This window comes from Oncorhynchus masou, chromosome 23 (assembly GCF_036934945.1).
Source record: "Oncorhynchus masou masou isolate Uvic2021 chromosome 23, UVic_Omas_1.1, whole genome shotgun sequence".
Lineage (NCBI taxonomy): Eukaryota > Metazoa > Chordata > Actinopteri > Salmoniformes > Salmonidae > Oncorhynchus > Oncorhynchus masou.
In genome coordinates, this window is record NC_088234.1 from 30,678,417 (window position 1) to 30,705,120 (window position 26,704).

The window sequence follows — 26,704 nt, forward strand, 5'->3', positions numbered from 1 at the left end:
TTATAACCCTTTGTGTATTTGTCACGTTTTAAATGTTGTGTTTTTCTCCCGGGTCTTCCTCCTTTCTTGTATGCGTTCGAATGTATTTCAAATAGAGGACCAAAATGCCATCGAAATAAATGAATGCATGTGCTGTATAATGCCTTATCTTCTGTGTCATATGAGGGAGGATTATTCTACAGGCCTATACAATCTACAATACATAAGAAATAGGACAACTTAATCACAGCATATTTCTCACAATTTATGAGTTAACAGTCTTCAGTTTAGATTGTGTATATTCTAACAGACATATGCTTAAGGTCAATAGAACGCACCAGAAAATACACCATTTCACGAACTCTTCCGAGTAAATAGGCCTGCTTTCTAAATTATAAACTGGGCACTGAGCATACTATATAGTAACATTTAAATACAAACTATACACTGTGATAGTTAGTTATACAACGGTACCGTCACTAGGGTTGTTGCTGTTGACGGTGTCACTGTTGTTTTAAAGCAGTAGGTGTTGCACGGCCCATTTGGAGAATGGCCTCGACGGGCTTGTCTCGTGATGATGATGTCACAGAGTCCAGTTGACTTATTATAGGATGCAGTCTGTGCAGCATACTGTACTGTAGCTGGTAAATAGATGTACAGTGGCAAGAAAAAGTATGTGAACCCTTTGGAAATACCTGGATTTCGGCATGAATTGGTCATACAATTTGATCTGCTCTTCATCTAGGTCACAACAATAGACAAACGCAGTCTGCTTAAGTAAATCACATGTAAACAATTATACGTTTTCGTGTCTTTATTGAACACACACTGTGTAAAGATTCACAGTGCAGGTTGGAAAAAGTATGTGAACCCTTGGATTTAATTACTGGTTGACCCTACTGTGGCAGCAATCTCAATCGGGTTGAGGTTAGGACTCTGACTGGGCCACTCCAGAAGGCGTACTTTCTTCTGTTGAAGCCATTCTGTTGTTGATTTGGTTTGTTTTCCTGTTGCATCACGCAATTTCCTTTGAGCTTCAATTGGGGGACAGCTCACCTAACATTCTCCTGAAAAATGTCTTGGTGAACTTGGAAATTCTTAACCTCTTGCAGTCATCTTTGCAGGATGGCCACTCCTAGGGAGAGTAGCAACAGTGCTGAACTTTCTCTATTTATAGACAATTTGTCTTACCGTGGACTTTTGGAACCCTTTCCAGCTTTATGCAAGTCAACAATTCTTAATCTTAGGTCTTCTGAGATCTCTTTTGTTCGAGGCATGGTTCACATCAGGCAATGGTTCTTGTGATTAGCAAACTCAAATTTTGTGAGTGTTTTTTGAAGGGCAAGGCAGCTCTAAACAACATCTCCAATCTCGTCTTATTGATTGGATTCCAGGTTAGCTGACTTCTGACTCCAATTCGCTTTTGGAGAAGTCATTAGCCTAGGGGTTCACATACTTTTTACAACCTACACTGTGCATGTTTAAATGATGTATTCAATATAGACAAGAAAAATACAATCATTTGTGTGAAATTAGTTTAAGCACACTATGTTTGTCTATTGTGATGACTTAGATGAAGATCAGATCAAATTTGATGACCAATTTATGCAGATCTCCAGGTAATTCCAAAGGGTTCACATACTTTTTCTTGCCACTGTAGTAGATGTGTGGTACAGAAACTGGGATGTCACGTGTTACGTTATATACCGTAACATCAGGAGTGTGGTTCGTTACGTACTGTATGACTGTTTTACAGCCTCTAGAACATCCTGGCCAGAAGGGGACGACGTCAAGGTGAGGAGGTGTCTGTCTGTCTGTCCCACGCACCTACACATCAATCCGCCCTTGGATATCCTGTAATAATTGGCTGTTGAGACTGTATTCACTACAATAATTGGCTGTTGAGACTGTATTCACTACAATAATTGGCTGTTGAGACTGTATTCACTACAATAATTGGCTGTTGAGACTGTATTGTTATTCACTACAAAAGCGGTCTATTTCTCTGTATAGACAAGGACCAGTTGGATGATCTTGAAGAGTGAGATAGACGGCCAACCTCTCCCAGAGGACCTGCTGGACCCCAGGAAGTCCACCTGCAGCCTGCCCACTGACGCCTCCCTGCCCAGTGAGTAGCCAATCAGTGGTCAATCCTTACTTGACTGGCATGGCCTCCACCAATGAGTAGCCAATCACTGTTCAACGCTGACTTGACTGACATGGACTCAACCAGTGAAGGTTGAGGACTCACTGAATTGACATCAGATTGAAAAAAAAATAGCCCGAAGAGCCCTTATGACGACTTAGATATTGTTTCGTTCCTTACAGGCTTCCCCTACAGCAAGTCTGCTTCCCTGCCAGGATATGGAAAAAATGGCATATACAAGGTGAGTTCTCATACACACACACACACACACACACACACACACCATAATGAACAGAGGCTGCAATGAGAAAATACCAGAGACTATACAGAATCATCCAGCGACAACCTCTTACTTGGTTGTGCAGTATGAAGTTAAATGTTATACAAAAACGCACGGTGTCCATTGTCCTGTACCGCTGGAGATAGTTCAGCATGTGTGACACCGGTTAAACAGGTTCACATCTGACTGCCATTGGCTCATTTCGCGTCTCGCGGGCCATGATCGCAACAAGTCATGTACACTGTCTCTCTCTCCCTCAGAGGAAAGGCATCCTAACACACACACACACACACACACACACACACACACACACACACACACACACACACACACACACACACACACACACACACACACACTTGCACCAGGTGGCCTCACATATGGTCCCCAATGACACAATGCGATGCTCCACTTCAACTAAGTGCCAACAAGGGAGTGGAGGGGATGTAGTTTTGGCCTCTCTGATTCTGGAGGAGACAAGGGGTGGAGAGGGGGGAGCCCTTGGCAGGGGGACAGTCAGTTCTATCCTGGGCAGGCGTCTGATTCGGACTTGGCCGTCTTACAGAGAGCTCAGAGTTCCGTGAGGTACTGGAAAACTCGCTCGTAAATGGAAATGAGGTGTGCCTGTCGCCATACCAACGGGCTTAGCCAAGCGCGCTAAAGATTAGAGCTCCATTAAAGACCGATCGGCTCGCCGCTCATTAAATAAGGTGCCGCACTGATTGCTGTGCGGAGGAGGTGCCAGCTGGGCGAAGTGATTGATTTAACCACCAGGTGGTAGTGTTTGTAAATGTTCATCGCCTTTTCTGTCACCGAGCGGGTGGGAGTGAGTTATGGCCAATAGACAGTGAAGTTCATGTCAAAAAAAGGCTATATTCTGCTGCGTATCAATAGTTGAACTGGCTTCCTTTCTTGTGTCTTCTCCTCCCCCACTGATCTAGCAGCCTTATGATAGGGGAAAGCAATAGATGTAAACCTATCCAGTCTTTTGCGTTATCAACCGTACTCAAGGGAAGGAGACAAGGAAAGGAAGCCATTTCAGTGTATTGACACACAGCCCTTGACTTATCAACGCAGGAAGGTTGGTTGTTTTTCTAACTTTCACAGAGCTCTTTTAGACGGGGAAATCATGTTTTACAGCTTTCCTATCAGATTCCATGTAGGCCTATCACTCGTAACCACTCCTTCCTCAGATACTGGACTGCAGCAGAAAAGTGTATTTAGTCTAACCTTAATGATGTGTTATTGCTGCTTATATTTGTTTGTTGATGGATGGTGGTCGGCTAGACAAGAGGGGTGAAATCGCTGAAAGTCCGACTTTCAGGAAGAAATGTGAAATGTGGACTGTATCAGGCCCCAGTAGCGTGCTACACTGTAGACATGAATTCTGCAACCTGATTGGCTGTTACAGTTCCTGTGGCAGTTGAGACAGCGAGACGATGTATGGCTATGGAGAGAGGTTGCGTTTATTTACTGAGCTGGGAATGGAGCAGTTGTTATTCTGAATGTCTGTTTGTCTCTCTCTCTCTCTCTCTCTCTCTCTCTCTCTCTCTCTCTCTTTTTCTCTCTCTCTCTCTCTCTCTCTTTCTCTTTCTCGTTCTCTCTCGCTCTACCTCTCTCTTTCTATCTCCCTCTCTTTCTCGCTCTCTTTGTCTTTCTCTCTCTCTCTCGCTCCCACACTGAGAAATCCATCACATGTTTACACCCCAGAGATCCAGTTAGACTGAGACTGAAGCCGGAACCAAACCAGAAAGGATGCACTCAGCTACAGTAGCTAACCCAGTTCCCCCTCAACTCCCTCAATGCATAGTAGCCTTTCTCCAACCAGGTTAGACTCTGCAGTCAGATTGCACTTGTGAGAGTGTGGGGGTAGCCTCTCTTGGATTGTAAGCTGCCTTCAAAAAGGGACATCTTGTGCATCATTTGTGTGCAATTTATCCTCACACCAATGAGAATAGGAAAGGAGAGAACGACTAGGCTTCTCTTTGTAACTGTACAGTACATATATTATGTATGACAATGTACAGTATGGTCTGGAAACGGTCAAATATGTCTGGATCCATTTAGGTGTGTTGACCTGGTCTGTTTTTAGTCTTAACCCACTGTGTGTGTGTGTGTGTGTGTGTGTGTGTGTGTGTGTGTGTGTGTGTGTGTGTGTGTGTGTGTGTGTGTGTGTGTGTGTGTGTGTGTGTGTGTGTGTGTGTGTGTGTGTGTGTGTGTGTGTGTGTGTGTGTGTGTGTGTGTGTGTCCTCCCTAGGAGGTTGCCGACCATGCTGAGGATGAGCCAGACCAGCAGGACTCCCACAGCTGGGGAGGAATGAGAGGTAGGACCTAGATCGCAAATACTAGATCTGCTAGTTCATTGCTGCCATATTGGAAAAGGGCGGGTCTGATAGGATCTATTAGCAGATCTACGATGTAATAATGTTGCAGCTGCACTTTTAATGGGAAGCGGTTCAGGTGGACGAGTTTTTGCTCAAGGGTGCTAAAGCCACATGCCTTCACCATATGAGTTACATCTGTGTGTGTGTGTGTGTGTGTGTGTGTGTGTGTGTGTGTGTGTGTGTGTGTGTGTGTGTGTGTGTGTGTGTGTGTGTGTGTGTGTGTGTGTGTGTGTGTGTGTGTGTGTGTGTGTGTGTGTGTGTGTGTGTGTGTGTGTGGTGTACGTAGTCGCTCCAGAGTTGTCTGCCTCAGCGTGCTCTTGCTATTCCTCAGCCAAAGACAGGCAGCACACACAGTGCCATGCTCGGAAAAACTTTGTTTCAAAGTGTGTGTGTGCGCGTGCGCGTGCCAGTGGGAGGAAGTTGGTACCAGGCTTTTTTAAAGCCTTTGACGTGCTGAGTTAGAACACAATATCGAAGTTACACAAAGAATCACCTTCATTTGCACAATTCTGTGATTCTCTTTGTGCTGTAATTTATTTGCCTGTTCTATTATGGTAGTGTTCGTAATTGGCGTCTGAAATACTAACACAGTCATTCATCTGACATATTATTCTCTCTCTCCCTCTTTTCCTCCCTCCTTCCCTCCCTTTTGCTCGCCTCCAGAGTACAAGGTAAGGTTCCGTCAATTGTTGCCGGTGTTTCACATCATATTAGTTTGATGTATTTGGCAAATATACTGTGGTTAGATGTCTTTTGGCTTCATCTTGGTAGAGTACATTAGCACTCTACCCAGGATGAATGTAGTGTTAAATAGCTGACCGTGTGTGTGTGTGTGTGTGTGTGCGTGTGTGTGTGTGTGTTCCAGGTGTACCCCTATGAGGTGCTGGCTGTGACTCACAGGGTGAGGGTGAAGCTACCCAGAGATGTGGACCGTACCAGACTGGAGGTGAGAGTCCATCATATCGCTCCCTCTTTCTTTCTTTCTTTCTTTCTTTTTCTTTCTTTCTTTCTTTCTTTCTTTCTTTCTTTCTCTCTGCCTCTGTCCTACTCTCCCTCTCTGTCCTGTGAGGCTCCAGGCTCCAGTCGGGTCAATTCTTTGGTGATTTTGTGGCATGGAAACGATCCTAGTATCCTACAGGGAGACTCTTATAATCTCTTATAATCAGCCTGTCCCCTCTCAACCAGTCTATGACCTCTCTACGAACTCCCTACGAACCTTTTACAAAGTCTCCCGCTCTCTGGGAACCTCTCCCTGAGGGTGGGAACGTCAGTATTTCCCGAGGTGTGACTGACGCAGGAGGTTGCCCTCTGCGGTCGGGAATGCCGACCTCCTGGCTGGGTTTGGAGTTGGTGAGGTTGGGATGGTGTGTCGGAAGTCGGGAGGCTTGGATTCCAGACTCTGTTTTTCCCACCATTACTCTAGCCTTGACCCTATGTGGCTGGGTTGTGGCTGGCCTGCTCTGCTTTTGACTGTTTGTTCAATTAAGGGCCACATGACTATGGTCGGTTGGTGAGCCAAGGGTTGGAGACACGCTCTCCTAAGTCCTAAAGTGTGACTTTTTTAGAGGTACTCTGAATATGTACACTGATCAAAAATATAAACGCAACTTTTAACGTGCTGTCCCATGTTTCTTGGGCTGAAATAAAAGATCCCAGACATTTTCCAAAAGCACAAGAAGCTTATTTCTCTACATTATTTGGTAGAAATATGTTTACATAGCTGTTAGTGAGTATTTCTCCTTTGCCAAGATATTCCATCCACATGGCAGGTGTGGCATATCAAGAAGCTGATTAAACAGCGTGATCATTACACAGGTGCACCTTGTGCCGAGACAATAAAAGGCCACTATAAAATGGGCAGTTTTCCCACACAATGCCACAGATGCTTCAAGATGCTTCAAGTTTTGAGGGAGCATGCAATTGGCATGCTGACTGCAGGAATGTCCACCATAGCTGTTGCCAGAGAATGAAATGTTAATTTCTCTACCAAAGCCGGCTCCAACGTGGTTTTAGAGAATTTAGCAGTACATCCAACCGGCCTCACAACCACAGGCCACGTGTAACCACGCCAGCCCAGGACCTCCACATCCGGCTACTTCACCTGCGGGATCGTCAAAGGGGGGAGGAAGAGTATTTCTGTCTGTAATAAAGCCCTTTTGTGGGGGAAAAAAAAATGAATTCTGATTGGCTGGACCTGGCTCCCCAGTGGGTCAGCCTATGTGGACACCACAGGAGGTTGGTGGTACCTTAATTGGGGAGGACGGGCTCGTGGTAATGCCTGGAGTGGAATGGTAACAAATACATAAAACACATGGTTTCCAGGTGTTAGATGCCATTGTATCCTTGTCATTCCGGCCGTTATTATGAGCCGTCCTCCTCTCAGCAGCCTCCTGTGATGGATACAGTACTGTTGGTCAAGGTCATTGCTCCTGTGGTTACTGGCTGTCCTTTCACTAGTCCAGCATTCCTCAGGCACCAAATGATCTCTCTCTCTCTCTCTCTCTCTCTCTCTCTCTCTCTCTCTCTCTCTCTCTCCCCATCTAATCATACCACAGTTCCAGGCCCATGTCTCAGTGTTCTCTAGTATACTCAGGCAGAGGCTCTAGTTATTGCCATAAACCTTGGAATTGTATTTTTCCTACCATTTTCCATATTAATTTGCAATGTGGTTCAGTGGGAGAAGTCAGCCCCTTTTTTGTTCTAACCCTGTCTCTGTGTGTGTACGTGTACGTGTGTGAGGTACACAAGGCTCCAGGGCTGTCTGCCTCAACATATGTGTGTGTGTGTGTGTGTGAGATTATCCCCCCCCCGCCCTTACAAATGCACATTGGACTGCTCTCACCACATTGTCCCAATGTTGTGAGGGTTGGTTTGTGGTAGCGTTATCATGGTATTGTGTGAGTGTGTGTGCGCTGTTGGCTGGGGGAGACGGGTTACTCCTCTAGCCTCACACTGAGTTATGGACTGCTGATTTATCATGCTGTTTGTCTCCCCCTACGCATTCACCCTGTGTGTGTGTGTGTGTGTGTGTGTGTGTGTGTGTGTGTGTGTGTGTGTGTGTGTGTGTGTGTGTGTGTGTGTGTTGGTCTCATTTCAGTGGGTTTAGAATATCTCTACTTGTCTGTGAGTGTGTATGCACTTACTGTATGTGCCACTGTCCACAAATCACATACGTCCTCTTATATGTGTCAGGCTATGGGTTTGTGTGTGTGTGTGTGTGTGAGTGCATGTGTGTGAGACGGAGTGACTGTTTTCAGATGATAAGTCATCATCTCTCGGGGTGAAGCAACATTATCCAGGCAGTAAAGTTTTTTTTTTATCTCAAACTGGTGATTTCATTTTTCACTCATACAAACCCCATCTGTGTGTGTAATACCACGTAGAGCCAGGCCCCCGCACACACACACACACACACACACACACACACACACACACACACACACACACACACACACACACACACACACACACACACACACACACACACAAAGATTTATGCAAATCTGCTGTGGAATCCCATTAAACCCACCATGAGATCACACTGTGTTTTGCAGTATGTGTGTGTGTGCGTGCGTGCGTGTGTGTCGATATTTACCAGCGGGACAGACGGTGGTTTCCCCGTACACAGACAGACAGACAAAGACAGATGCTTCTATTATGTGTATGGATGGTTGTGATTACCAAGAGTTATTAAGTCATTCGTTCTGTGCTCAGAACCGGTGAGACTAACAATGCATGTGGAGATTATTACTAGACATAAAGTGTCTTAATGCAACACCACAACAATGAGCTCCAAATACAGATGTCTGGATTTTGATGACGTAACTGAATGGAGACACTGAGGCTGCACTGATCCGACATCAGTTGTTATCTTAACTACAGTATTAACTACAGTATTTCCCAAGGCCCTGTTGGTAGTCTAGGTATGGTTTCCGATTTATAGTAACCTGATTCCAAAGGTTGTAAGTTTGAACCAGCAGTTGTTTTTGAGGGCCTCCCGAGTGGCGCAGTGGTCTAAGGCTGTGCCACTAGAGATTCTGGGTTCGAGTCCAGGCTCTGTCGCAGCCGGGCTGCGACCGGGAGACCCATGGGGCGGCGCACAATGTGCCCAGCGTCGTCCGGGTCAAGGGAGGGTTTGGCCGGCAAGGATATCCTTGTCCGATCGCGCACTAGCGACACCTGTGGCGGGCCGGACACAGTGCACGCTGACACTGCCAGGTGTACAGTGTTTCCTCTGACACATTGGTGCGGCTGGCTTCCGGGTTAAGAGGGCATTGTGTCAAGAAGCAGCGCGGCTAGGTTGGGTTGTGTTTTCGGAGGACGCACGGCTCTCGAACTTCGACTCTCTTGAGTCCGTTCAGAAGTTGCAGCGACGAGACAAGACTGTATCTACCAATTGGATACCACGAAATATGGGAAAAAACAGGGTAAAACAAATTGAAAGTTATTTATTTTTGTTTTAAGCCTATCCCACAATTTAACCCTTACCTTAAGTTAATGCCTAACCTTAAGATTTTGGAGTTAATACCTAAACTTAACCCTCACCTTAAAAATGTGGAGTTAATACCTAAACTTAACCCGAACCTTAAAAATGTGGAGTTAATACCTAAACTTAACCCTAACCTTAAAAATGTGGAGTTAATACCTAAACTTAACCCTAACCTTAAAAATGTGGAGTTAATACCTAAACTTAACCCTAACCTTAAAAATGTGGAGTTAATACCTAAACTTAACCCTAACCTTAAAAATGTGGAGTTAATGCCTAAACTTAACCTCAACCTTAAAATAGTGGAGTTAATGCCTAAACTTAACCCTAAACATGTAGAAATTTGACATTTGTAACAACTTCGAAATGTGATCTTTGAGAAACATGGATGAACGTCTAATTCCGACGTGAGACTGTGAGAGCTAGTTGCTGTGTGTGTTATACAACATAGAGCTAGGTCCACAAACACATGTACACACACACACAAACACACACACACACACACACACACACACACACAGATGTAGTCAAATCTGCTGTGGAATCCCATTAAACCCACCATGAGATCACACTGTGCTTTGCAGTATGTGTGTGTGCGTGTGTCGATATTTACCAGCGGGACAAACACACAGACACCCCAGTGGCTTCCCCATACACAGACAGACAGACAAAGTCAGATGCCTGTATTATGTGGATGGAGGGCTGTGATTACTAAGAGTAATAATGGCAAATAGAAATCCAATATGGATGGTGTTAAGAGATAGATGGGAGGGGTTGAATGGAGCTGAAAGTTGGGAATAATAAAAACTAATAGCAACAACATAACTAATGTAAAACGCACTGTGTCCGTAAAACGTACACTACCGTTCAAAAGTTTGGGGTCACTTAGAAATGTCCTTGTTTTTGAAAGAAAAGCACATTTTTTGTCCAATAAAATAACATCAAATTGATCAGAAATACAGTGTAGACATTGTTTATGTTTTAAATGACTATTGTAGCTGGAAACAGCAATTTTTGTATGGAATATCTACATAGGTGTACAGAGGCCCATTATCAGCAACCATCACTCCTGTGTTCCAATGGCACGTTGTGTTAGCTAATTCAATTTTTTATTTTAAAAGGCTAATTGATTATTAGAAAACCCTTTTGCAATTATGTTAGCACAGCTGAAAACTGTTGTTCTGATTAAAGAAACAATAAAACTGGCCTTCTTTAGACTGAAGTTCTCGTACAACGCTGTGTACTACTCCCTTCATAGAACAGCGCAAACTGGCTCTAACCAGAATGGAAAGAGGAATGGGAGGCCCCGGTGCACATCTGAGCAAGAGGACAAGTACATTAGAGTGTCTAGTTAGAGAAACAGACGCCTCACAAGTCCTCAACTGGCAGCTTCATTATTAAATAGTAGCCGCAAAACACCAGTCTCGACGTCAACAGTGAAGAGGCGACTCCGGGATGCTGGCCTTCTAGGCAGGTGTGTGTACCAGGTTGCATTCATCTGATGTGATGCCAGCGGTGTCTTGCCCAGATTCCTCCCGTCTCTGCTGGCGATGCCTGGTCGTTATGGAAACTAGTTGATTGACCGTCACACGATGACAGCCCGATTCTATACTGAACAAAAATATAATCATAATATTCAACAATTTCAAAGATTTTCAGTTCATAGAAGGAAACCAGTCAATTTAAATAAATTCATTAGGCCCTAATCTATGGATTTCACATGACTGTGCAGGTGAGCAGCCATGAGTGGGCCTTTGAGGGCATAGGCCCACCCACAGGGGAGCCAGGCCCAGCCAATCAGAATGATTTATTTCCCACAAAAGGACTTTATTACAGACAGAAATACTCCTCAGCACCCTAGATCCCCCTTCTCAGACGATCCCACAGGTGGAAAATCGGATGTGGAGGTCCTGGGCTGGCGTGGTTTCACGTTGTCTGCAGTAGTGAGGCCAGTTGGATGTACTGCCAAATTCTCTAAAACGATTTTGGAGGCGGCTTATGGTAGAGAAATAAACATTAAATGATCTGGCAACAGCACTGTTGGACATTCCTGCAGTCAGCATGCCAATTGCACGCCCCCTCAAAACTTGAGACATCTGTGGCATTGTGTTGTGTGACACAACTGCACATTTTTAGAGTGGCCTTTTATTGTCCCCAGCACAAGGTGCACCTGTGTAATGATCATGCTGTTTAATCAGCTTCTTGATATGCCACACCTGTCAGGTGGATGGATTATATTGTCAAAGGGGAAATACTCTCTAACAGCGGTGTAAACAAAATTGTGCACAACATTTGAGAGAGAAAAATATTTTTTGTGCGTATGGAACATTTCTTGGATCTTTTATTTCAGCTCATGGAAGAAGAAAAAAACGATTCCATTGTATACTTTTGACATTTTGGGGGGTTATAGTATTTGTAATGTGAGCCAAACAGGGGATAGACATGGTTCTGAGGCATGGACTTTGATTTGGTGTGTTAAATCTTTCATTAAAGAACCAGTGACCAATGATATTCTCATGCTGAACACAACAGTAGGTTTTGGGTCACACATGGATGGTATGAGGTTGAGGTTTCATGGTGAAGAAAGTTGTGTAAGATGTGTGTAAGTGTAGGTAAATTTGGACCAGAGGATAACGTAAGTATGATAAGCTTATGTTAAGCATTATACAGCACTTATCTCAAATAGAATTTAAATACAAAAGCAGGTTGTAAGCACAGTTTAAGAGGATGAAGCTCCTAGCAGGTCCAGCCAGCCCTTTAGGCCTCATCTTAGGGGTTAGTGTTTGCCATCCCACACAGGCCCTCTCTCCATCTGTGGTCACCCCAGACATAGTGTGTCCAAGTCAGGCCCTCAGCTCTGGTCCTCTGGGTTTTTAAAAATGTTACCAGGAACAGTGAGTTTACTGCCTTGTCCAGGGGCAGAACGGCAGATTTTTACCTTGTCAGCTCAGGGATTCGAGCTTGCAACCTTTTGGTTACTAGTCCAACACTCGAACCGCTAGGCTACCTGCCGCCACTAAGGAGTAGGGTGTGGTGGTGGGGGTAAGCACAACACCTGTCACCGCTGTCTCTCTCTCTCTCTCTCTCTCTCTCTCTCTCTCTCTCTCTCTCTCTCTCTCTCTCTCTCTCTCTCTCTCTCTCTCTCTCTCAATTCAATTCAATTCAATTCAAAGGGATTTATTAGCATGGGAAACACATGTTTACATCTCTCTGTATGTGTGTGAGAGTGGTGTTGTTACAGGGGCTGAGTGAGGCGACTGCACTCAAGTGCACTTCACAGGACATGGAATCCTGCACTTAAACAGATGGCTAAATGCACTGTCCGTGGTTGATACTGTAGCTGCTGACACATTTATGTCAGTTTTGATTGTGTGCCCTGATAAAAGTGAACTATGTATTTGATAGTATCTCTCTCTCTCTCTCACCACTCTTTCTCTTGCCTCTCTTATATTCTCTCTGTCTATTCTCTCTTTCTATTCTGTCTGTCTGTCTGTCTGTCTGTCTGTCTGTCTGTCTGTCTGTCTGTCTGTCTGTCTGTCTGTCTGTCTGTGTCTGTCTGTCATATTCCCACTATTTTGCTTCCACAGATTGTCGGTCCTGTCATTCTAATGAATACAAACATATTGTCTTGTATTCTTGTCTCTTCCAGAGACACCTCTCCCCAGAGGACTTCCAGCATGTGTTCGGGATGACCCTGGACCAGTTTGACCGCATGGCCCTGTGGAAGAAGAACGACATGAAAAAGAAAGCACGCCTTTTCTAAAGCCAAGTGACTGTAACAGAGATAAAAATAGCATCTCTAGTCTACAACGTCGGTCCAGTCTGGAAGAAAGGAAATCCGAAAGAAAACCCCCCCCCATCAGAAATCATCTATATATGCACCGCCATACGACTTTGCGCCTGCGAAACATCATCTCTGCCAGAATAAGGAAGGTGGAGACATTTTCACGATGTCGCCGTGACCGACATCCAACGTCGAGGCAATGTTTGTCACATATAGCTTTTGTATGCGTTGTGGTCTGAATGTTATTTTTTTATAACCTTTGGGGAGGTGGGGGGGGGGGGGAGATGCATTTGCATGGCCCGTGACACCACTCCTCCTCTTCCCCTCTCCCCGCCTCTATGTGAGTTCTGCATCCCCCACCCCCTTCCTCCCCAAAAAGAGAAATAGGCTTTTTTCTCTTTGTCTCTGTTTCTTCCTGGTTCAACGTCTGCCTCTTCTACGGTCTTTATCTCGACTTGGAACAATATCTCTGTCTGTTTTCTATCTGTTTCGTTTTCCCCATTTTTATCATTCCTGCTATCTGTTTTTCTTCCCCTCTCTTATGGTCTCTCTCTCTCACTTGATCTTTCCTTATCTACCGTGTCTCATTTAAGGTCTCTCTCTCTCTCTCTCTCTCTCTCTCTCTCTCTCTCTCTCTCTCTCATTCCCCACCCCTGTCTCTCTCATTCTCCCCCCCTCTCTCTCATTCTCCCTCCTCTCTCTCTTTCTCTCTAATTCTCCCCCCCTCTCTCTTTCTCTCTTTCATTCTCTCTCTTTCTCTTACCACCTCACCTCTCCTCTTACTCCTCTTCTCTGTCTTTTTCCATCTCATTTTCTTTCTTTCTTTTTTCTTTCTTTCTTTCTTTCTTTCTTTCTTTCTTTCTTTCTTTCTCTCTCTATCCTCCCTTTCCCCGCTGTAGCCTGTGCTAGCCTCTAACTCACCACAACTTATAGTCTCATATCTGAACAACAGATGTATCATTTTACAGCAGTGGAGGTTAAGATAGGAAAAGTTTATCTTCTCCTTTTTTAAGTGGGTAGTTTGTTTGATAGCCATGCCATGATTTGTTGGTAGAGGGCTGTATCTTACACACGCCACTCATAAATCAGTGAAGATGGGAGTGTTGGGGTTGGATCAGAGCCAACAGCATGAATCATGGGTAAAAACAGTACCATAGGCACCACTGATACCCATAGCAGATGTATAGAGCCTCAGGTTCTTTCAAGCCCTTTTGTCAAACACTGCCTTGCCAGACACTTTTACGTAAATCCCTTCCCATCAAAAACCTACATTATTTTTATAAGCTATTTTTGACTCCTGGATGGCCGTCATCCATTCTGTGGAAGTTTTCAGATGTGAGAATTGTGTTGTTATGACACCTTTATCATCTGCTCCCCCCTCATTGTCCTCACACTATCTAACACAGGCCTGCAGCAGCACTTGAGATATACAAGTTAAGCCTTGCTTAATGAATTGATAATGACATATTGACACATAATATGTACCTTCTGTGATAGAGGATGAACCCTTTCTATGTTCGTTGTTTGTCAAATCATTTGGCATCCACTGCCACATATGTAGTGGGAAAACCTATATTGGCTTTGCTAAGTCTCCAGAAACTCCAACAATAATTCAACCATAAGTGGCATACAATATACAATATAGACGTGACATACAGCGTACATATATTTGTCTCGGAGTTTGTTATGCAAGTCAAGGTATATATTGCCTCTAGGGCATGCATGCATATGAGAGATCGTTCAGGTCGTCTACGATGGGAAATGTATGAAAATGTTTGTAAAAACATTCTCAATTTGGATCATTTTGGTCCCTCATTTTGGTTAATTATTTTATGCACATTTTTTAACACAACTTTTGTCCAATGAAAAGCCCAATTCAGATGCTTTTGTTTGCCATTTATTTATAGACATCTTAAAGGGAGGATGAGGATGGTCACCTTTAAATCTAATGGCTATAAGGGCAGGTGTATTGGAAAAGATATGCTCAATATAAATGAAAAACACAGTCAATCTGAATAAATATCAAATCAGAGTTTTGCTCCATCGGTAAGTAGAACATTAGCCGTCGTCATCAAAGCTCATGTCTCCTGACTTCTAATGTCAATCTGAAATGAAAGCGCTTTTATCGAAATTCAAATCAAATGTATTTATGACACCCATTTTGCGTCAGCAGATGTCACAAAGTGCTGATACAGGAGCAATGGAGTCGACCACGTATTAAAGTGCTTGAGTGTGCCTCGTTGAATGTGAATGCCGATAGTGTTGCAGAATTACATTGTCAAATCTAATGTCTGCTTATATCGGATGATCATTTATTGCAGTTTGGAAGAATGCTGTGTGTATGGATGTGTGTAAGTTTTGACCTTTTTGGATCACTGTTACAACGTCATTGTAACATTGAAAGAAGGTTGATGTAGCGTTATCAATGGTGAGGAGGGCTTTCCCAGAACATAGATCACAATGGAGGGCTGTTCGGAAACACTGTGTTTGTTTTTGTGTTTGAACAGCTGTGGAAACAGTAGTGTAAGCTGAGAGGCAGAAACTAAGGTCTGAGCTCTGAACTTGCCCTTAGGCACACACAGATCTGGGATCAGATTCCATTCTCCTAATCCTAACCTTAACTATTAGGGAGGAAATGCTAAATGTGTCTTAGTTCAGTCAGTGTCTACACTCTTAGAAAAAAGGGTTCTTCGGCTGTCCCCATAGGAGAACCTTTTTTGGTTCCAGGTTGAACTCATTTGTCATTTAGGTTCCATGTCCTCAACTGAAACCAACAATGGTTTTTCAAAGGGTTCTCCTACGTGGACAGCCAAAGAACCCTTTTAGGTTCCTTATAGCAGTGTAGGGCCAAGTGCATTCCGTTTTGCTCAAGGGTCAGGCCAGATCAGCAGAGCTCACATAGCCCAGATACACACCAGGCCAGATCAGCAGAGCTCACATAGCCCAGATACACACCAGGCCAGATCAGCAGAGCTCACATAGCCCAGATACACACCAGGCCAGATTGCACAACCCGTTCATCATCTCTTTAGGTAAACAGGCCTCCCACTCAGAGGAATCAGCTACGTGTCTCTCTTACGTCAAGGTCAATACAGTGTTGGATTCAAAACTTTATTTACGCTTTTGATACAGGAAATTGGAAGGAGCTGCCCAATAGGCGCAATTTTTTTGCTTCCGATTTATTTTGAATATAGAGGCATAATAACATATCATATGGTCAATGTGTGGCTTCTGTTTTTGCTTGTTTGATTGTAATGGAAGCCAGATATTTATGAATATCCTATGTATGCAGGTATATGTCCATTGCGCCACTATAGTCACAGAGAAGTGTATTACCATGTTTGTTATAGAATGTCCCGTGAAAATAATTCTGCCTCATTGTATTAACCCCAATGTTATGGAATGACTAGTCTTTATCAAATATGTTGTTCTTTTAACCTAATGGCTAGGCGTAACACGAAGCCGTCTCTGTGGCACACAATTAGAATTATGCTGACATTGCCGTTATGCAATATGATGACGTTAAAATGAATTTGGCTCTGTCACAATCTATTATTTTTGCACTGTGTAACCAACGGATACCATATGCTGTGATTCGATGTTGTTGAGGCCCTGTGGAGGATGATGAGAGGCTGAAAATATGGCTTAACATTATTCTAATGGTGTAACTAAGCCTTTTATTTAGCTTTTGTTCTTATTTGGTTTCGCTGGTTTGCAAGAAATACTGATGTTCATCTTTAAATAAATGTTTCATTCAGTGCCGTTTCTTTTGATGTGTGCTGTGGTTTTATGGTGATTTAACTGGTCAGAATCTTGACTGTTTGGGTAGTTGCTTGAGCAGTCAGTGAAAACTCTTTTGTGTTATTCTCAGACAAACTGAAATGTTTCAGTGGCACCTATCAAATGAGAGTTGCTAACTTTGTATACGTGACAGTCTCTTCTGGTGTGAGGAAAGTTGGTTCCAGACACAACAGACATCCTTATTGGTTCATATCAGGGCTCTCCAACCTTGTTCCCTGTTCTCCAACCCTGTTCCTAATCGAGTGTACCTGATTCTAATAATGAGCTAGTTGATATGCTGAATCTGGTTAGTTACGACTGGAGTTGCAGTGAAAAACGACCGTAGGGGAGCTCTAGAATAGGGCTGGAGAGACCTGGTTAATATTCATTTAGTCCAGAGGTGTCAAACTCATTCCATGGAGGGCCTTTTTGTCTTCTAGTTTTTGGTTGTTCCTTCCATTTAAGACCTAGACAACTAGGTGAAGGGAGTCCCTTACTAATCAGTGACCTTAATTCATCAATCACGTACAAGGGAGGAGCGAAAACCCTCAGACACTTGGCCCTCCGTGTAATCGGTTTGACGTATGTGATTTCGTCTGTCCCTAAATTAAATTAGAATAGGACACCCGGTTTAAACCTAGTGAACAAATATGCAACTTTGTCTAATTTGTTGCTCTGGGACAAAGGAAAGGAGATTTCTGGGTGCAGTCTTGCTACTGAATAATGTTTCCACACTGTGAATCTATTATGTTGAAACTGGTGCTGATGAAAGGAAGTGAATCATTCTGTGAATCATTGTTGTCATTTGATTCATCATGGTATAGTAAAAGGGAGACTACAGAGATGAGCAAACTGGCATTCTGTGTTAGTCTATTTATTATCTTGATAGGCCTGTATGTTGATAAATAGTTATTATATCAGCTGCCTCAAATCCACTAGACTGACTATTTAAAAGGCAAAGACCCCACCCCTTATCTGTGATTGGGAAAGCCCTTGTAAGCTACGGCTGTGATTGGCTACTACTGTGTCCATCTCGTCTGTCTTCTTGACAGCTGGAATATGCTTCTGTCCCATCACCCACGGAAAGTACTGTTGGGCATTTCTTGTTTTTTCGGTGAAACGGCTCATTTGGCTCATTTGGCTCCCAAACGGCTCTTCGCTCAAAATGCTTAAAAAACAACCTAGAACCATGAAAAAAAAGCCAATCTCCAATGTATAACACAAAAGCTAGGCTACCATTATGTCAGATCGTGAAATGCGCGTTCAAATACAGTTTTACCTGGCCAAATTATTAAATGGCCAGCAAAAATAAATAAATCAGCTTGGACCATATTGACGCGCTCTCCTCTCCCCACTATGTATTGTTTCTGCAGTGAGGATTCACTCTCTTTGGATCATTATTTTGTAACTTAACTGCAAAAAAAAGCAGTAGTGTGCAAATCAGGCAGCCAAAATGAACGCCTCTTTCACCGATGCAATTCGGTTCCAACGTTCACCAAAACGATCCGTTCGTTCGCCAATGACCCATCACCAAGGGAAAGGAAGCAAGGAGCTAGGGAAGGGAGACGCACGAGAGTCCACAGCCTGCTTACTATACATGATAAGTGCGCACCCTGGAAGTATCTAGACGACATGGACAGAAACGGAAAAGGTAAGCGTTTTTGTCTTACGCCTATACATCTACTTTCATTCATTGTTATTCTGTCCGTGATTGTTGAGATAATTGTAGTCTAACAAAACCACGCGCTCGTAACCATGTTTCTACAGTAGCATAGCTTGCTTATCACCTCGAAGGGTGTGTGTCGTTTGTGTATGGGGAAATATAAGGCGTTTTGCTGTAGAATTTTCCAATGTATTATGTAAACGATATCAGTTTGTTTGTATCCCCCCCCCTTGTTTTGGCATAATACTTCCGTATAAATTGTTTCTCTGCCAGTTTTTTTTTTATTCTCGTGAGATTAAAATGATTTGCCTCGTCTGTCTCAACTCCAGTTGAGCATTTCAATATAAATGGTCAAAGTATTCTTGCTACAACAACTTGAACAAGGTTGCTATGAGGGATGGAGAGGCACAACACAAAGGAACACGAGGTGTAGACCAACAGGGGGTCCTGCCGTGTGAGCAGGTTGCAGCGTGATTAATTGACAGACTAATGAACTCTCACGGTATGGTGCTCGTGACCATACCTCATTGGCTGGGATACTGTGTAGGTGTATCAAAGGACCCGCATTTGCTTCCTGTCATCGTATTCTCTCCTATCGTTGTATTATTTCCTCCATGTGAACTGAGGCCGAAAATTGAACAGGTGGAAGCAAATTATGGACAAAATCACCATTCCATGTAGCCTCCCAGTATGTGTAAAGCCTACTGTTTATGCCAAAAAGCTTAGGCTTTAATGAATTTACCCAGAAATTTACCCAGAAACCACAGAGTGGCTGGTTCAAGCGCCAATACTGCCTTACCTCTTTAATCACTAGAACCATATTGCTTTTAACTAACCTGTAGTTTCAGATGGGTAAAGATGAAGGGCATGGAATAAGGAAAGGAAATGCTTAAGAGTAAGACTATTGTGATGCAGCATGGTAGGGATCAGCTGGTCGCACCCTGCAGCAGCCACTCAGACTGACTGGCCAGGAGGGGAGGGGAGGGGAGGGGAAGGGGGGGAGGCAGTCAAGAAGCTCAGTTATTTAGAACAAATCCAATGAATCAAATATAATGGGGCACAGGATGGGTAAATCTGCTGGGTTTGGATTAATCAGACTACATGTTTAGGAAGGGGCACCGTTTTAACTGATAACAGATAACTGGAAATGACACTTACCAATGACCTGGCCATTTTCTTAAATATTGGATTGAAATATGTTTTAACAGTGTTTGTATTTTAGTTGGTCATTGGGCCTGTCTGTAGTCTCCATCTCTACCTTAGCTGACCTGTATCCCCCAGTCCGGTTTGTTTACAAGGAATTTGGTGGGGAAATAATCCCTGGAACCTTTACTTCTACTGCCTTTGTTGTATTTTTACCCCTAATTGTGTGTGCCTGAGGCTCGGTATTTCCCCAGCTCTTTATGGAAGCCAAAGCCAATCCACCCCAGTCAGTCCAGGCAGGCAGTCCCTGTAACAATGGACAATGGAAGGCAGACCTACTGTATACATCCTGCAAGCTCTTTGGCCGCAGTATTGGACCAACTCTTTTTTTTTTTTTTGCATCCCAAATGGCATCCTATTCACTGTGTAGTGCTCTGGTTAAAAGTAGTGCACTACATAGGGAATAGGGTGTCATTTGGGACACACACTACCTTTCACAACCTGGGAGAGGGCGACAGTGGCCGTGGAGCACACACACGTACCGTAGGTCCCCTGTGACAACTTTCTCGTCCCATGTCCTGATTGATACACAAGAAGTAGCAGCTATTGAGTAGCAGGGCCTCAGTGGGTCATTTCCCGTAAAAATATGTGTCAGAGTATGGGTGGTATGGTTTTGAGTTGAATCTGAGGTGAAACTGTGATCCCCTGTCCATAGCAGCGGGAAATAGGGGTGCTACAGCACACCCTAAAAATCGAAACGAAAAAAAAGAAAAGTGATCTATAAAAAAATATTTCATAACAGTTGTGCTCTGGGCCTTTACTAGTCCTGTATTAGCGGGCCGATATAGCCGTCTGTAGTGCGGGCAGCAAATTCTCATCCTACATCTTACAGTAACCGACTGAGATTTCTGGCAGTTGGTTCCATTAAGCCGACCATGTCGGTGCTGTGGGCGTTGCTGGTGACTTCACTATTGGACATCTGTGCCCCTGGGTGTGAGGTAGCGAGTTAGCGTGGGGTGCGCAGTGCAACACAGCTGCGAGGGCTGAGATACGGTTCCCCCTGCCATTAATCCATGTCTTGAGTATTATCCCTACCATCACCAACCCACCCTATCCCCACTGATTTAGTGATAACAGAAAGGGTAATACTACGACAGCATGGATTCAATGTTGATTAAACGTTCACAGTGGTGCTCCTTCTCAGTTCCTCGTCATGCAGGGAAGAGTAAGGTTAGCTCGGATTGGAACTGTGCCATTGCATTCTCTCTCTTTCTGTCTTTCTCCATCACTGCTTCTCTGTGTGTTCTCTCATTCTGTAAAATAGAGCTGTTCGCTTCTCTTTTACCTTCCAACTCTCTCTGAATCTACTTCTATTCTCCATGCCTATCTTTCAGTCTCCTCTTCTCTCTCTCTCTCAAACTTCTGTTTTCCTTACAGGCCGGTGCATGATTTCTGAAGCATCACTATTCATGTACTGTAGGGTTTCGACCTAGTAAAGGGGATTTTAAAATCTCTCTCTAGTGGTTATAAGTGTACCATACTTTGCCCGAGGACAGTGTTCCTAGACTCCCTCTGTCTGTGCTGTCTCTCTGGTGGGTACAGTGAGTCTGCTGTGCCTCAGGGTGGCGTTCTGTAGTGTGTGTCAGGGCAAGACGCATTACAGCAGGGCTAAGTGTGAAGGTGGAGTGAACTATGGGAGGATCCGTAGCTCGCTCTCATTCCTCAGAGAGTCTGTTAAGCTCCGCTGTCTTTAGTCCAGGTGTTTGCCTTGAGGAAAACATCCTGCCCCCAAAGGTCTGTAAGAAGACAGAATGATGAAGGAAGCATATTGTGCGTGCGTGCGTGCATGTGATAGTTACCCAGCCTCATTTTCTTCCTGCATAGCCTAGCAGTGACTAAAGCAATGTATCAATTTCTAACATTGTCCTTTGTTATGTAAGGATTAGCCTGCCCTTCTCCCTGTCTCCCTGATAATGCCTCTAAGTATACCTGGGCATAGTTCCACCTCCATTACTCTCCCCACATCTTGCTACAGTCATTCAAACGGACATCTAGATATGATTAATGGTATGAATCATTGCTCCAATAGTAATTCTGACTTAAAGATCGCTTCCAGTGGCTGGAGCCATCTAGCTGAAACCCTTGGCATGTCATGTGTCGTAGGTGACGAAAAGTTCACAGGGGAAATCTGAGGTAAAATGTGATTTGCGAGAGTGCACCCCTGTCTGACGCTCGGTACCTGTCGGTGCTTGTGTTATGAGTACCGTGGGGAGAGTAGAGTACGCATGATTGCTCTGCTTCAAGTAGGGACACGAGGGACGACGTTCAGTTCGTGTTCTGACAAGGCTGGCTTCTGGAGCTGAAGTGAATGTGTTTTGATTGTTTGCGCTGCCTGACACAAGGTCATCATACTAGCGTTGGGGTCATTTTGGTGACTCGTTTTTCCAAAGCCGAAAGTCTCTTCGTTCCCTTTCAGCAACAGTTGTCAGTTTTACTGTGAATCATGTTTGTGATATCCATTTAAGATATTTGTGTTGAGTTGGATTCTGCTTGGTTAGACATGAACACGACGTATGCATGTCAAAACAATATGTCTCTATCTCCAATATAATTAATGTCTCTGTTATATTACAGTACTGGAAGCCTCTCTCCAGTCCTGGCGGCTGTGTTTTGGATATGGCAAGCGTTCTGGATGTTTGTCCTCTGAATAATGTCCTCTGAATGATGTTATCACAACATTAGCTCTCTCCTCACCCCTAGGAATCCCCCCCCACACACACACACAGGCTCTATCCTTACCCTCTTCTCGGTTCCCTTCAGGGCAACAAAAAACATGACTGAACAGGAACCTCAAAGCCATAGCCCTGGTAAGTAGGGTTGCTGAGGGTGTTGCAGCACCCTCTGATGAATTGAAATTTAATGGAAAAAAATGTGTGAACTAGGCCTTTACTACTCCTGTATGAACGTTGAAAAATACTCCTCAGCACCTTCCATTAATTCCATGTCATGAATCCAGATGGAGACTCAAGGCCAGGTAGAAAATCATTAGAGAGGGAGTGGAGAAGATTGACTTTCTCTATTGTCTGTGAGTACTACTGTAGAGTGTTTATAATTATTATAATTTTTTTTATTTTTTTTCTGTGTCTGTCTGTCTACCCACCCCAGGTATTTGAGATAACCCCCCCCCATCCCAGTGCTGAGAGTCAGTGTCTGAGAGGGCATGAGGTGAGTTTTGCTGCAGGCTCCTTCAGTCATTTGTGCATTGACTCCTCACAAAGAGCAGAGTGTGTGTGTGTGTCTCAGCTCTGAACTACTCAACACAGAGGGCAGAAGGGTGAGCACAGAAGAGCCTGAGCCCTTCCCTGCCTCCCGTTGTTTGTCTGTCCAACTCCTCCCCTCTCTATCTGTCTTTCACATTCACTCTATAATATTTAACAGTTAAACACAGTAGAATTCACTTGTTCTCAGTCTTGTCTCTCCATAAAATCTATTCCTACTTTCTTTCCATCTGACCTAACCCTCACTTGTGGTATATGGCTTCTCCCCAATGAAGTTTCTCTCTCTCTCTCTCTCAAAATCCCTCACCCTCTCTAAATTAGGGTCTCTGTAAAATAATGGTTATTAGCCTCTTTCTCTCCCTCCCTCTCTCTGCCTCTCCAGTCGTTCCGGGAGGAGAGGAGGAAGGATTCCAGTTAATCAGGCTGTGTGTGTCTATACTCCCTGCACAGTCGTCTGGTCACCCTGACCACCAAGCCTCCCCACATGGTAGCAATTTGAAGTGAGGGACGAGAAAGGAGAGATAGAAGATGAGAGGGGAGGTAGTTAGCGCCCTTGCCACATTTATGAGACGGAGGTTGCCGGGGAAAGTGGTGCGGTTTGGGTCGGACCCAAAGTAGATCTATAAAGTAGAGGGAAGGATATAGTTTGAGAGAGAAATGATGTTCGCCTCAGAGTGTCACTTTGCTCCTGTAAAAGGCTATTGGATTCCGCTAATGGCTCCCAGACGCTAGGGAAGTTAGCGCGGTAGGATCAAACAGTTTGGGCTGTTTTACGGCGTGGGATCGATGTTGGATGTGGTGTGAACATCTGTAACATAAGCAAATAATGTGGTGTTTTGGTCATCAAAATGGACTTGTTCACAGACTTTGTTGATGTGTTCCATTGAGGGTGAGACTAGGTTTAATTAAAAGGAGACATATCGACAGTATACCAGGTTAGGGGAGAGAACTGTTATTTAGATCTAGGCCGAATGTCATGTCGTCACATTTTCAAGGGGTCCCTCATAACACAGCTGTTCCTTTCATTGGCATTCACACACGGGTTATTGGATTACTACACACACACATTATAAACAGCTTCATCGGTGCATAAAGTCTGGGCTTGTAAGCGCATGGTTCTACTAGGTGAAGTCCCGTCATTCTTTCACTAGGGTAGTTTGTCTCCCTGCCCTTTGCCTTTCATCCTAAATATTTTCACACGCAGCACCTGCCTGCAGACACATCTGCCTGCGTCCTGTTCGATCTGTGCAGACCTGCATAGACATCGGCATGGCAGTGGCACATCTTCCACATACACCTGCCTTAACTTTAATATAAAACATCAATAAAATCAATTTAGCCTCAAATAAATAATGAAACATGTTCAATTTGGTTTAAATAATGCAAAAACAGTGTTGGAGAAGAAAGTAATATGTGCCATGTAAAAAAGCTGACGTTTAAGTTCCCTGCTCAGAACATATGAAAGTTGGTGGTTCCTTTTAACATGAGACTTCAATATTCCAAGGTAAGAGGTTTTAGGTTGTAGTTCATATAGTATTTATAGAACTATTTCTCTCTATACCATTTGTATTTCATATACCTTTGACTATTAGATGTTCTTATAGGCACTATAGTATTGTCAGTGTAACAGTATAGCTTCTGTCCCCTTCTTCGCCCCTACCTGGGCTCGAACCAGGAACACGTCGACAACAGCCACACTCGAAGCATCGTTATCCACCGCACCACAAAAGCCACGGCCCTTGCAGCACAAGGGGAATAACTACTCCAAATCTAAAAGCGAGTGACGTTTGAAACAGTATTAGCGCACACCCAGCTAACTAGCTAGCCATTTCACATTGGTTACACCAGCCATTAGGCTTGAAGTCAAAAACAGTGCTGTGCTTGCGAAGAGCTGCTGGCAAAATGCACGAAAAGTGCTGTTTGAATTAATTATTATGGGCCTACTGCTGCTCAGTCAGACTGCTCTATCAAATCAGACTTAATTATAACATAATAACACACAGAAATACGAGCCTTTGGTCATTAATATGATCGAATCTGGAAACTATCATTTCGAAAAACAAAACGTTTATTATTTCAGTGAAATACGGAACCATTCGGTATTTTATCTAACGGGTGGCATCCCTAAGTCTAAATATTCTTGTTACATTGCACAACCTTCAACGTATGTCATAATTACGTAAAATTCTGGCAAATTCGTATGCAATGAGCCAGGCAGCTCAAACTGTTGCATATACCCTGACTCTGCGTGCAATGAAACGCAAGAGAAATGACACAATTTCACCTGGTTAATATTGCCTGCTAAACTGGATTAGTAGTTATAACTAGTGATTATGATTTATTGTTTTTTATAATATAAGTTTAATGCTAGCTAGCAATTTACCTTTGCTTCTACTGCATTCGCGTAACAGGCAGGCTACTCGTGGAGTGCAATGGTTAAAGCGTTGGACTAGTTAACTGTGCGGTTGCAAAGTGGAACCCCTGAGCTGACATGGTGAAAATCTGTCGTTCTGCAGTTAACCCACAGTTCCTAGGCAGTCATTGAAAATAAGAATGTGTTCTTAACTGACTTGCCTAGTTAAATAAAAGGTATAAAAAAATATATATATATTTTTAATAATCGGAGATCGGCGCCCAAAAATACCGATTTCCGATTGTTATGAAAACTTGAAATCGGCCCTAATTAATCGGCCATTCCGATCAATCGGTCGACCTCTAATACACACACTAGTGTTTCATGGTTTCCCGAAACCTCTATACTTTTTTGTTTTTCGATACTATTTTCGATACTAACATGAACGGTACTAAAACGGTTGTTACTTTCTGCCCAACGTGTCTCACGGTGTATACTGACTGAGAGGATCAAGTCTGTCTATCAGCACAGCCGACGTGCCTATATTGCATGGAGTGCACCGCTCATGCCTCTTGCCTGCTCCGCTTACTCATTGCTAGAGGACTGGGAGTCTGGGCTACATACTTTTTGCTTCCCTCTCATGCGCACACCAGTTAGCACACTTGGATAATGCAACACTGCATTTAGAAATGTTGAAACTGTTAATGTCCATACAGGCTACAAAACTTTACTTTCACATTTGTAGGCTAACTAAAAAAAAAATATAATAATTTGTAGGCTAACTTTTGTCCCTAGCTTACATTAGAAGCTAAAATCATTTCACTACCTTAAGTACTTTGTGATAACCATAACACTAAATTTGGTAATTGTCACCAAAAAAACACATTTTTAGCTAATTCACTTAATCATCTCTCCCTCACGTCTAAAGACACATTTCCCCGTTTGTCTGTGTCAGGTATCTCTCCTCTCAACTGACTGTGTGGGAATGTGACTTGTGAATGATGTCATTAGTGGGTCTTAGAGACCGTGTACACTTTTATAAAAGAAGAGCTCTCTACTTCTATGCAAATGTTGTTGATCAGTACAATAATATAATTCTCAAGTGGAACCCGAAACAGATTGTTCGTCATCTGTAGTCCCGTGAAAACAATGAGTAACTCAGTGCAAGCTCAATAACTAAAGCATGCATAGATTACTATTGAATATGCATTCACCTGTATTGTGAATAGAACTAGGCTTTGGTATTTACCCAGTTTGTCAATAGAGTTACCATTCAAATACATTATTACCGTTATGTTTTATCTAGTTAAATTGGTAAAAACAAAGTCTAATTTATGAATTAATGCAGACGTGGCTGTCTCAGATTTTTTTTTTTCTTATGACAATTCTGGAATGTAATGATATTGAACTCAAAAGTTGCCCAATGAT

At 43.5% G+C, this 26,704-nt stretch overlaps 1 protein-coding gene across 1 annotated transcript in view; it reads left to right on the top strand.

Annotated features, from left to right (window-relative positions):
* Positions 1-16,824, top strand: part of LOC135510734 (actin-binding LIM protein 2-like) — a 75,204-nt gene extending 58,380 nt beyond the window's left edge. The window contains exons 16-22 of the mRNA XM_064931899.1: positions 1,736-1,773; positions 1,993-2,107; positions 2,308-2,366; positions 4,663-4,729; positions 5,453-5,460; positions 5,655-5,735; positions 12,925-16,824. Of these exons, the coding sequence (XP_064787971.1) occupies positions 1,736-1,773; positions 1,993-2,107; positions 2,308-2,366; positions 4,663-4,729; positions 5,453-5,460; positions 5,655-5,735; positions 12,925-13,038 (482 nt within the window). The 3' untranslated portion in view covers positions 13,039-16,824. The remainder of the gene's footprint in view (positions 1-1,735; positions 1,774-1,992; positions 2,108-2,307; positions 2,367-4,662; positions 4,730-5,452; positions 5,461-5,654; positions 5,736-12,924) is intronic.
* Positions 16,825-26,704: the final 9,880 nt, after the last annotated feature.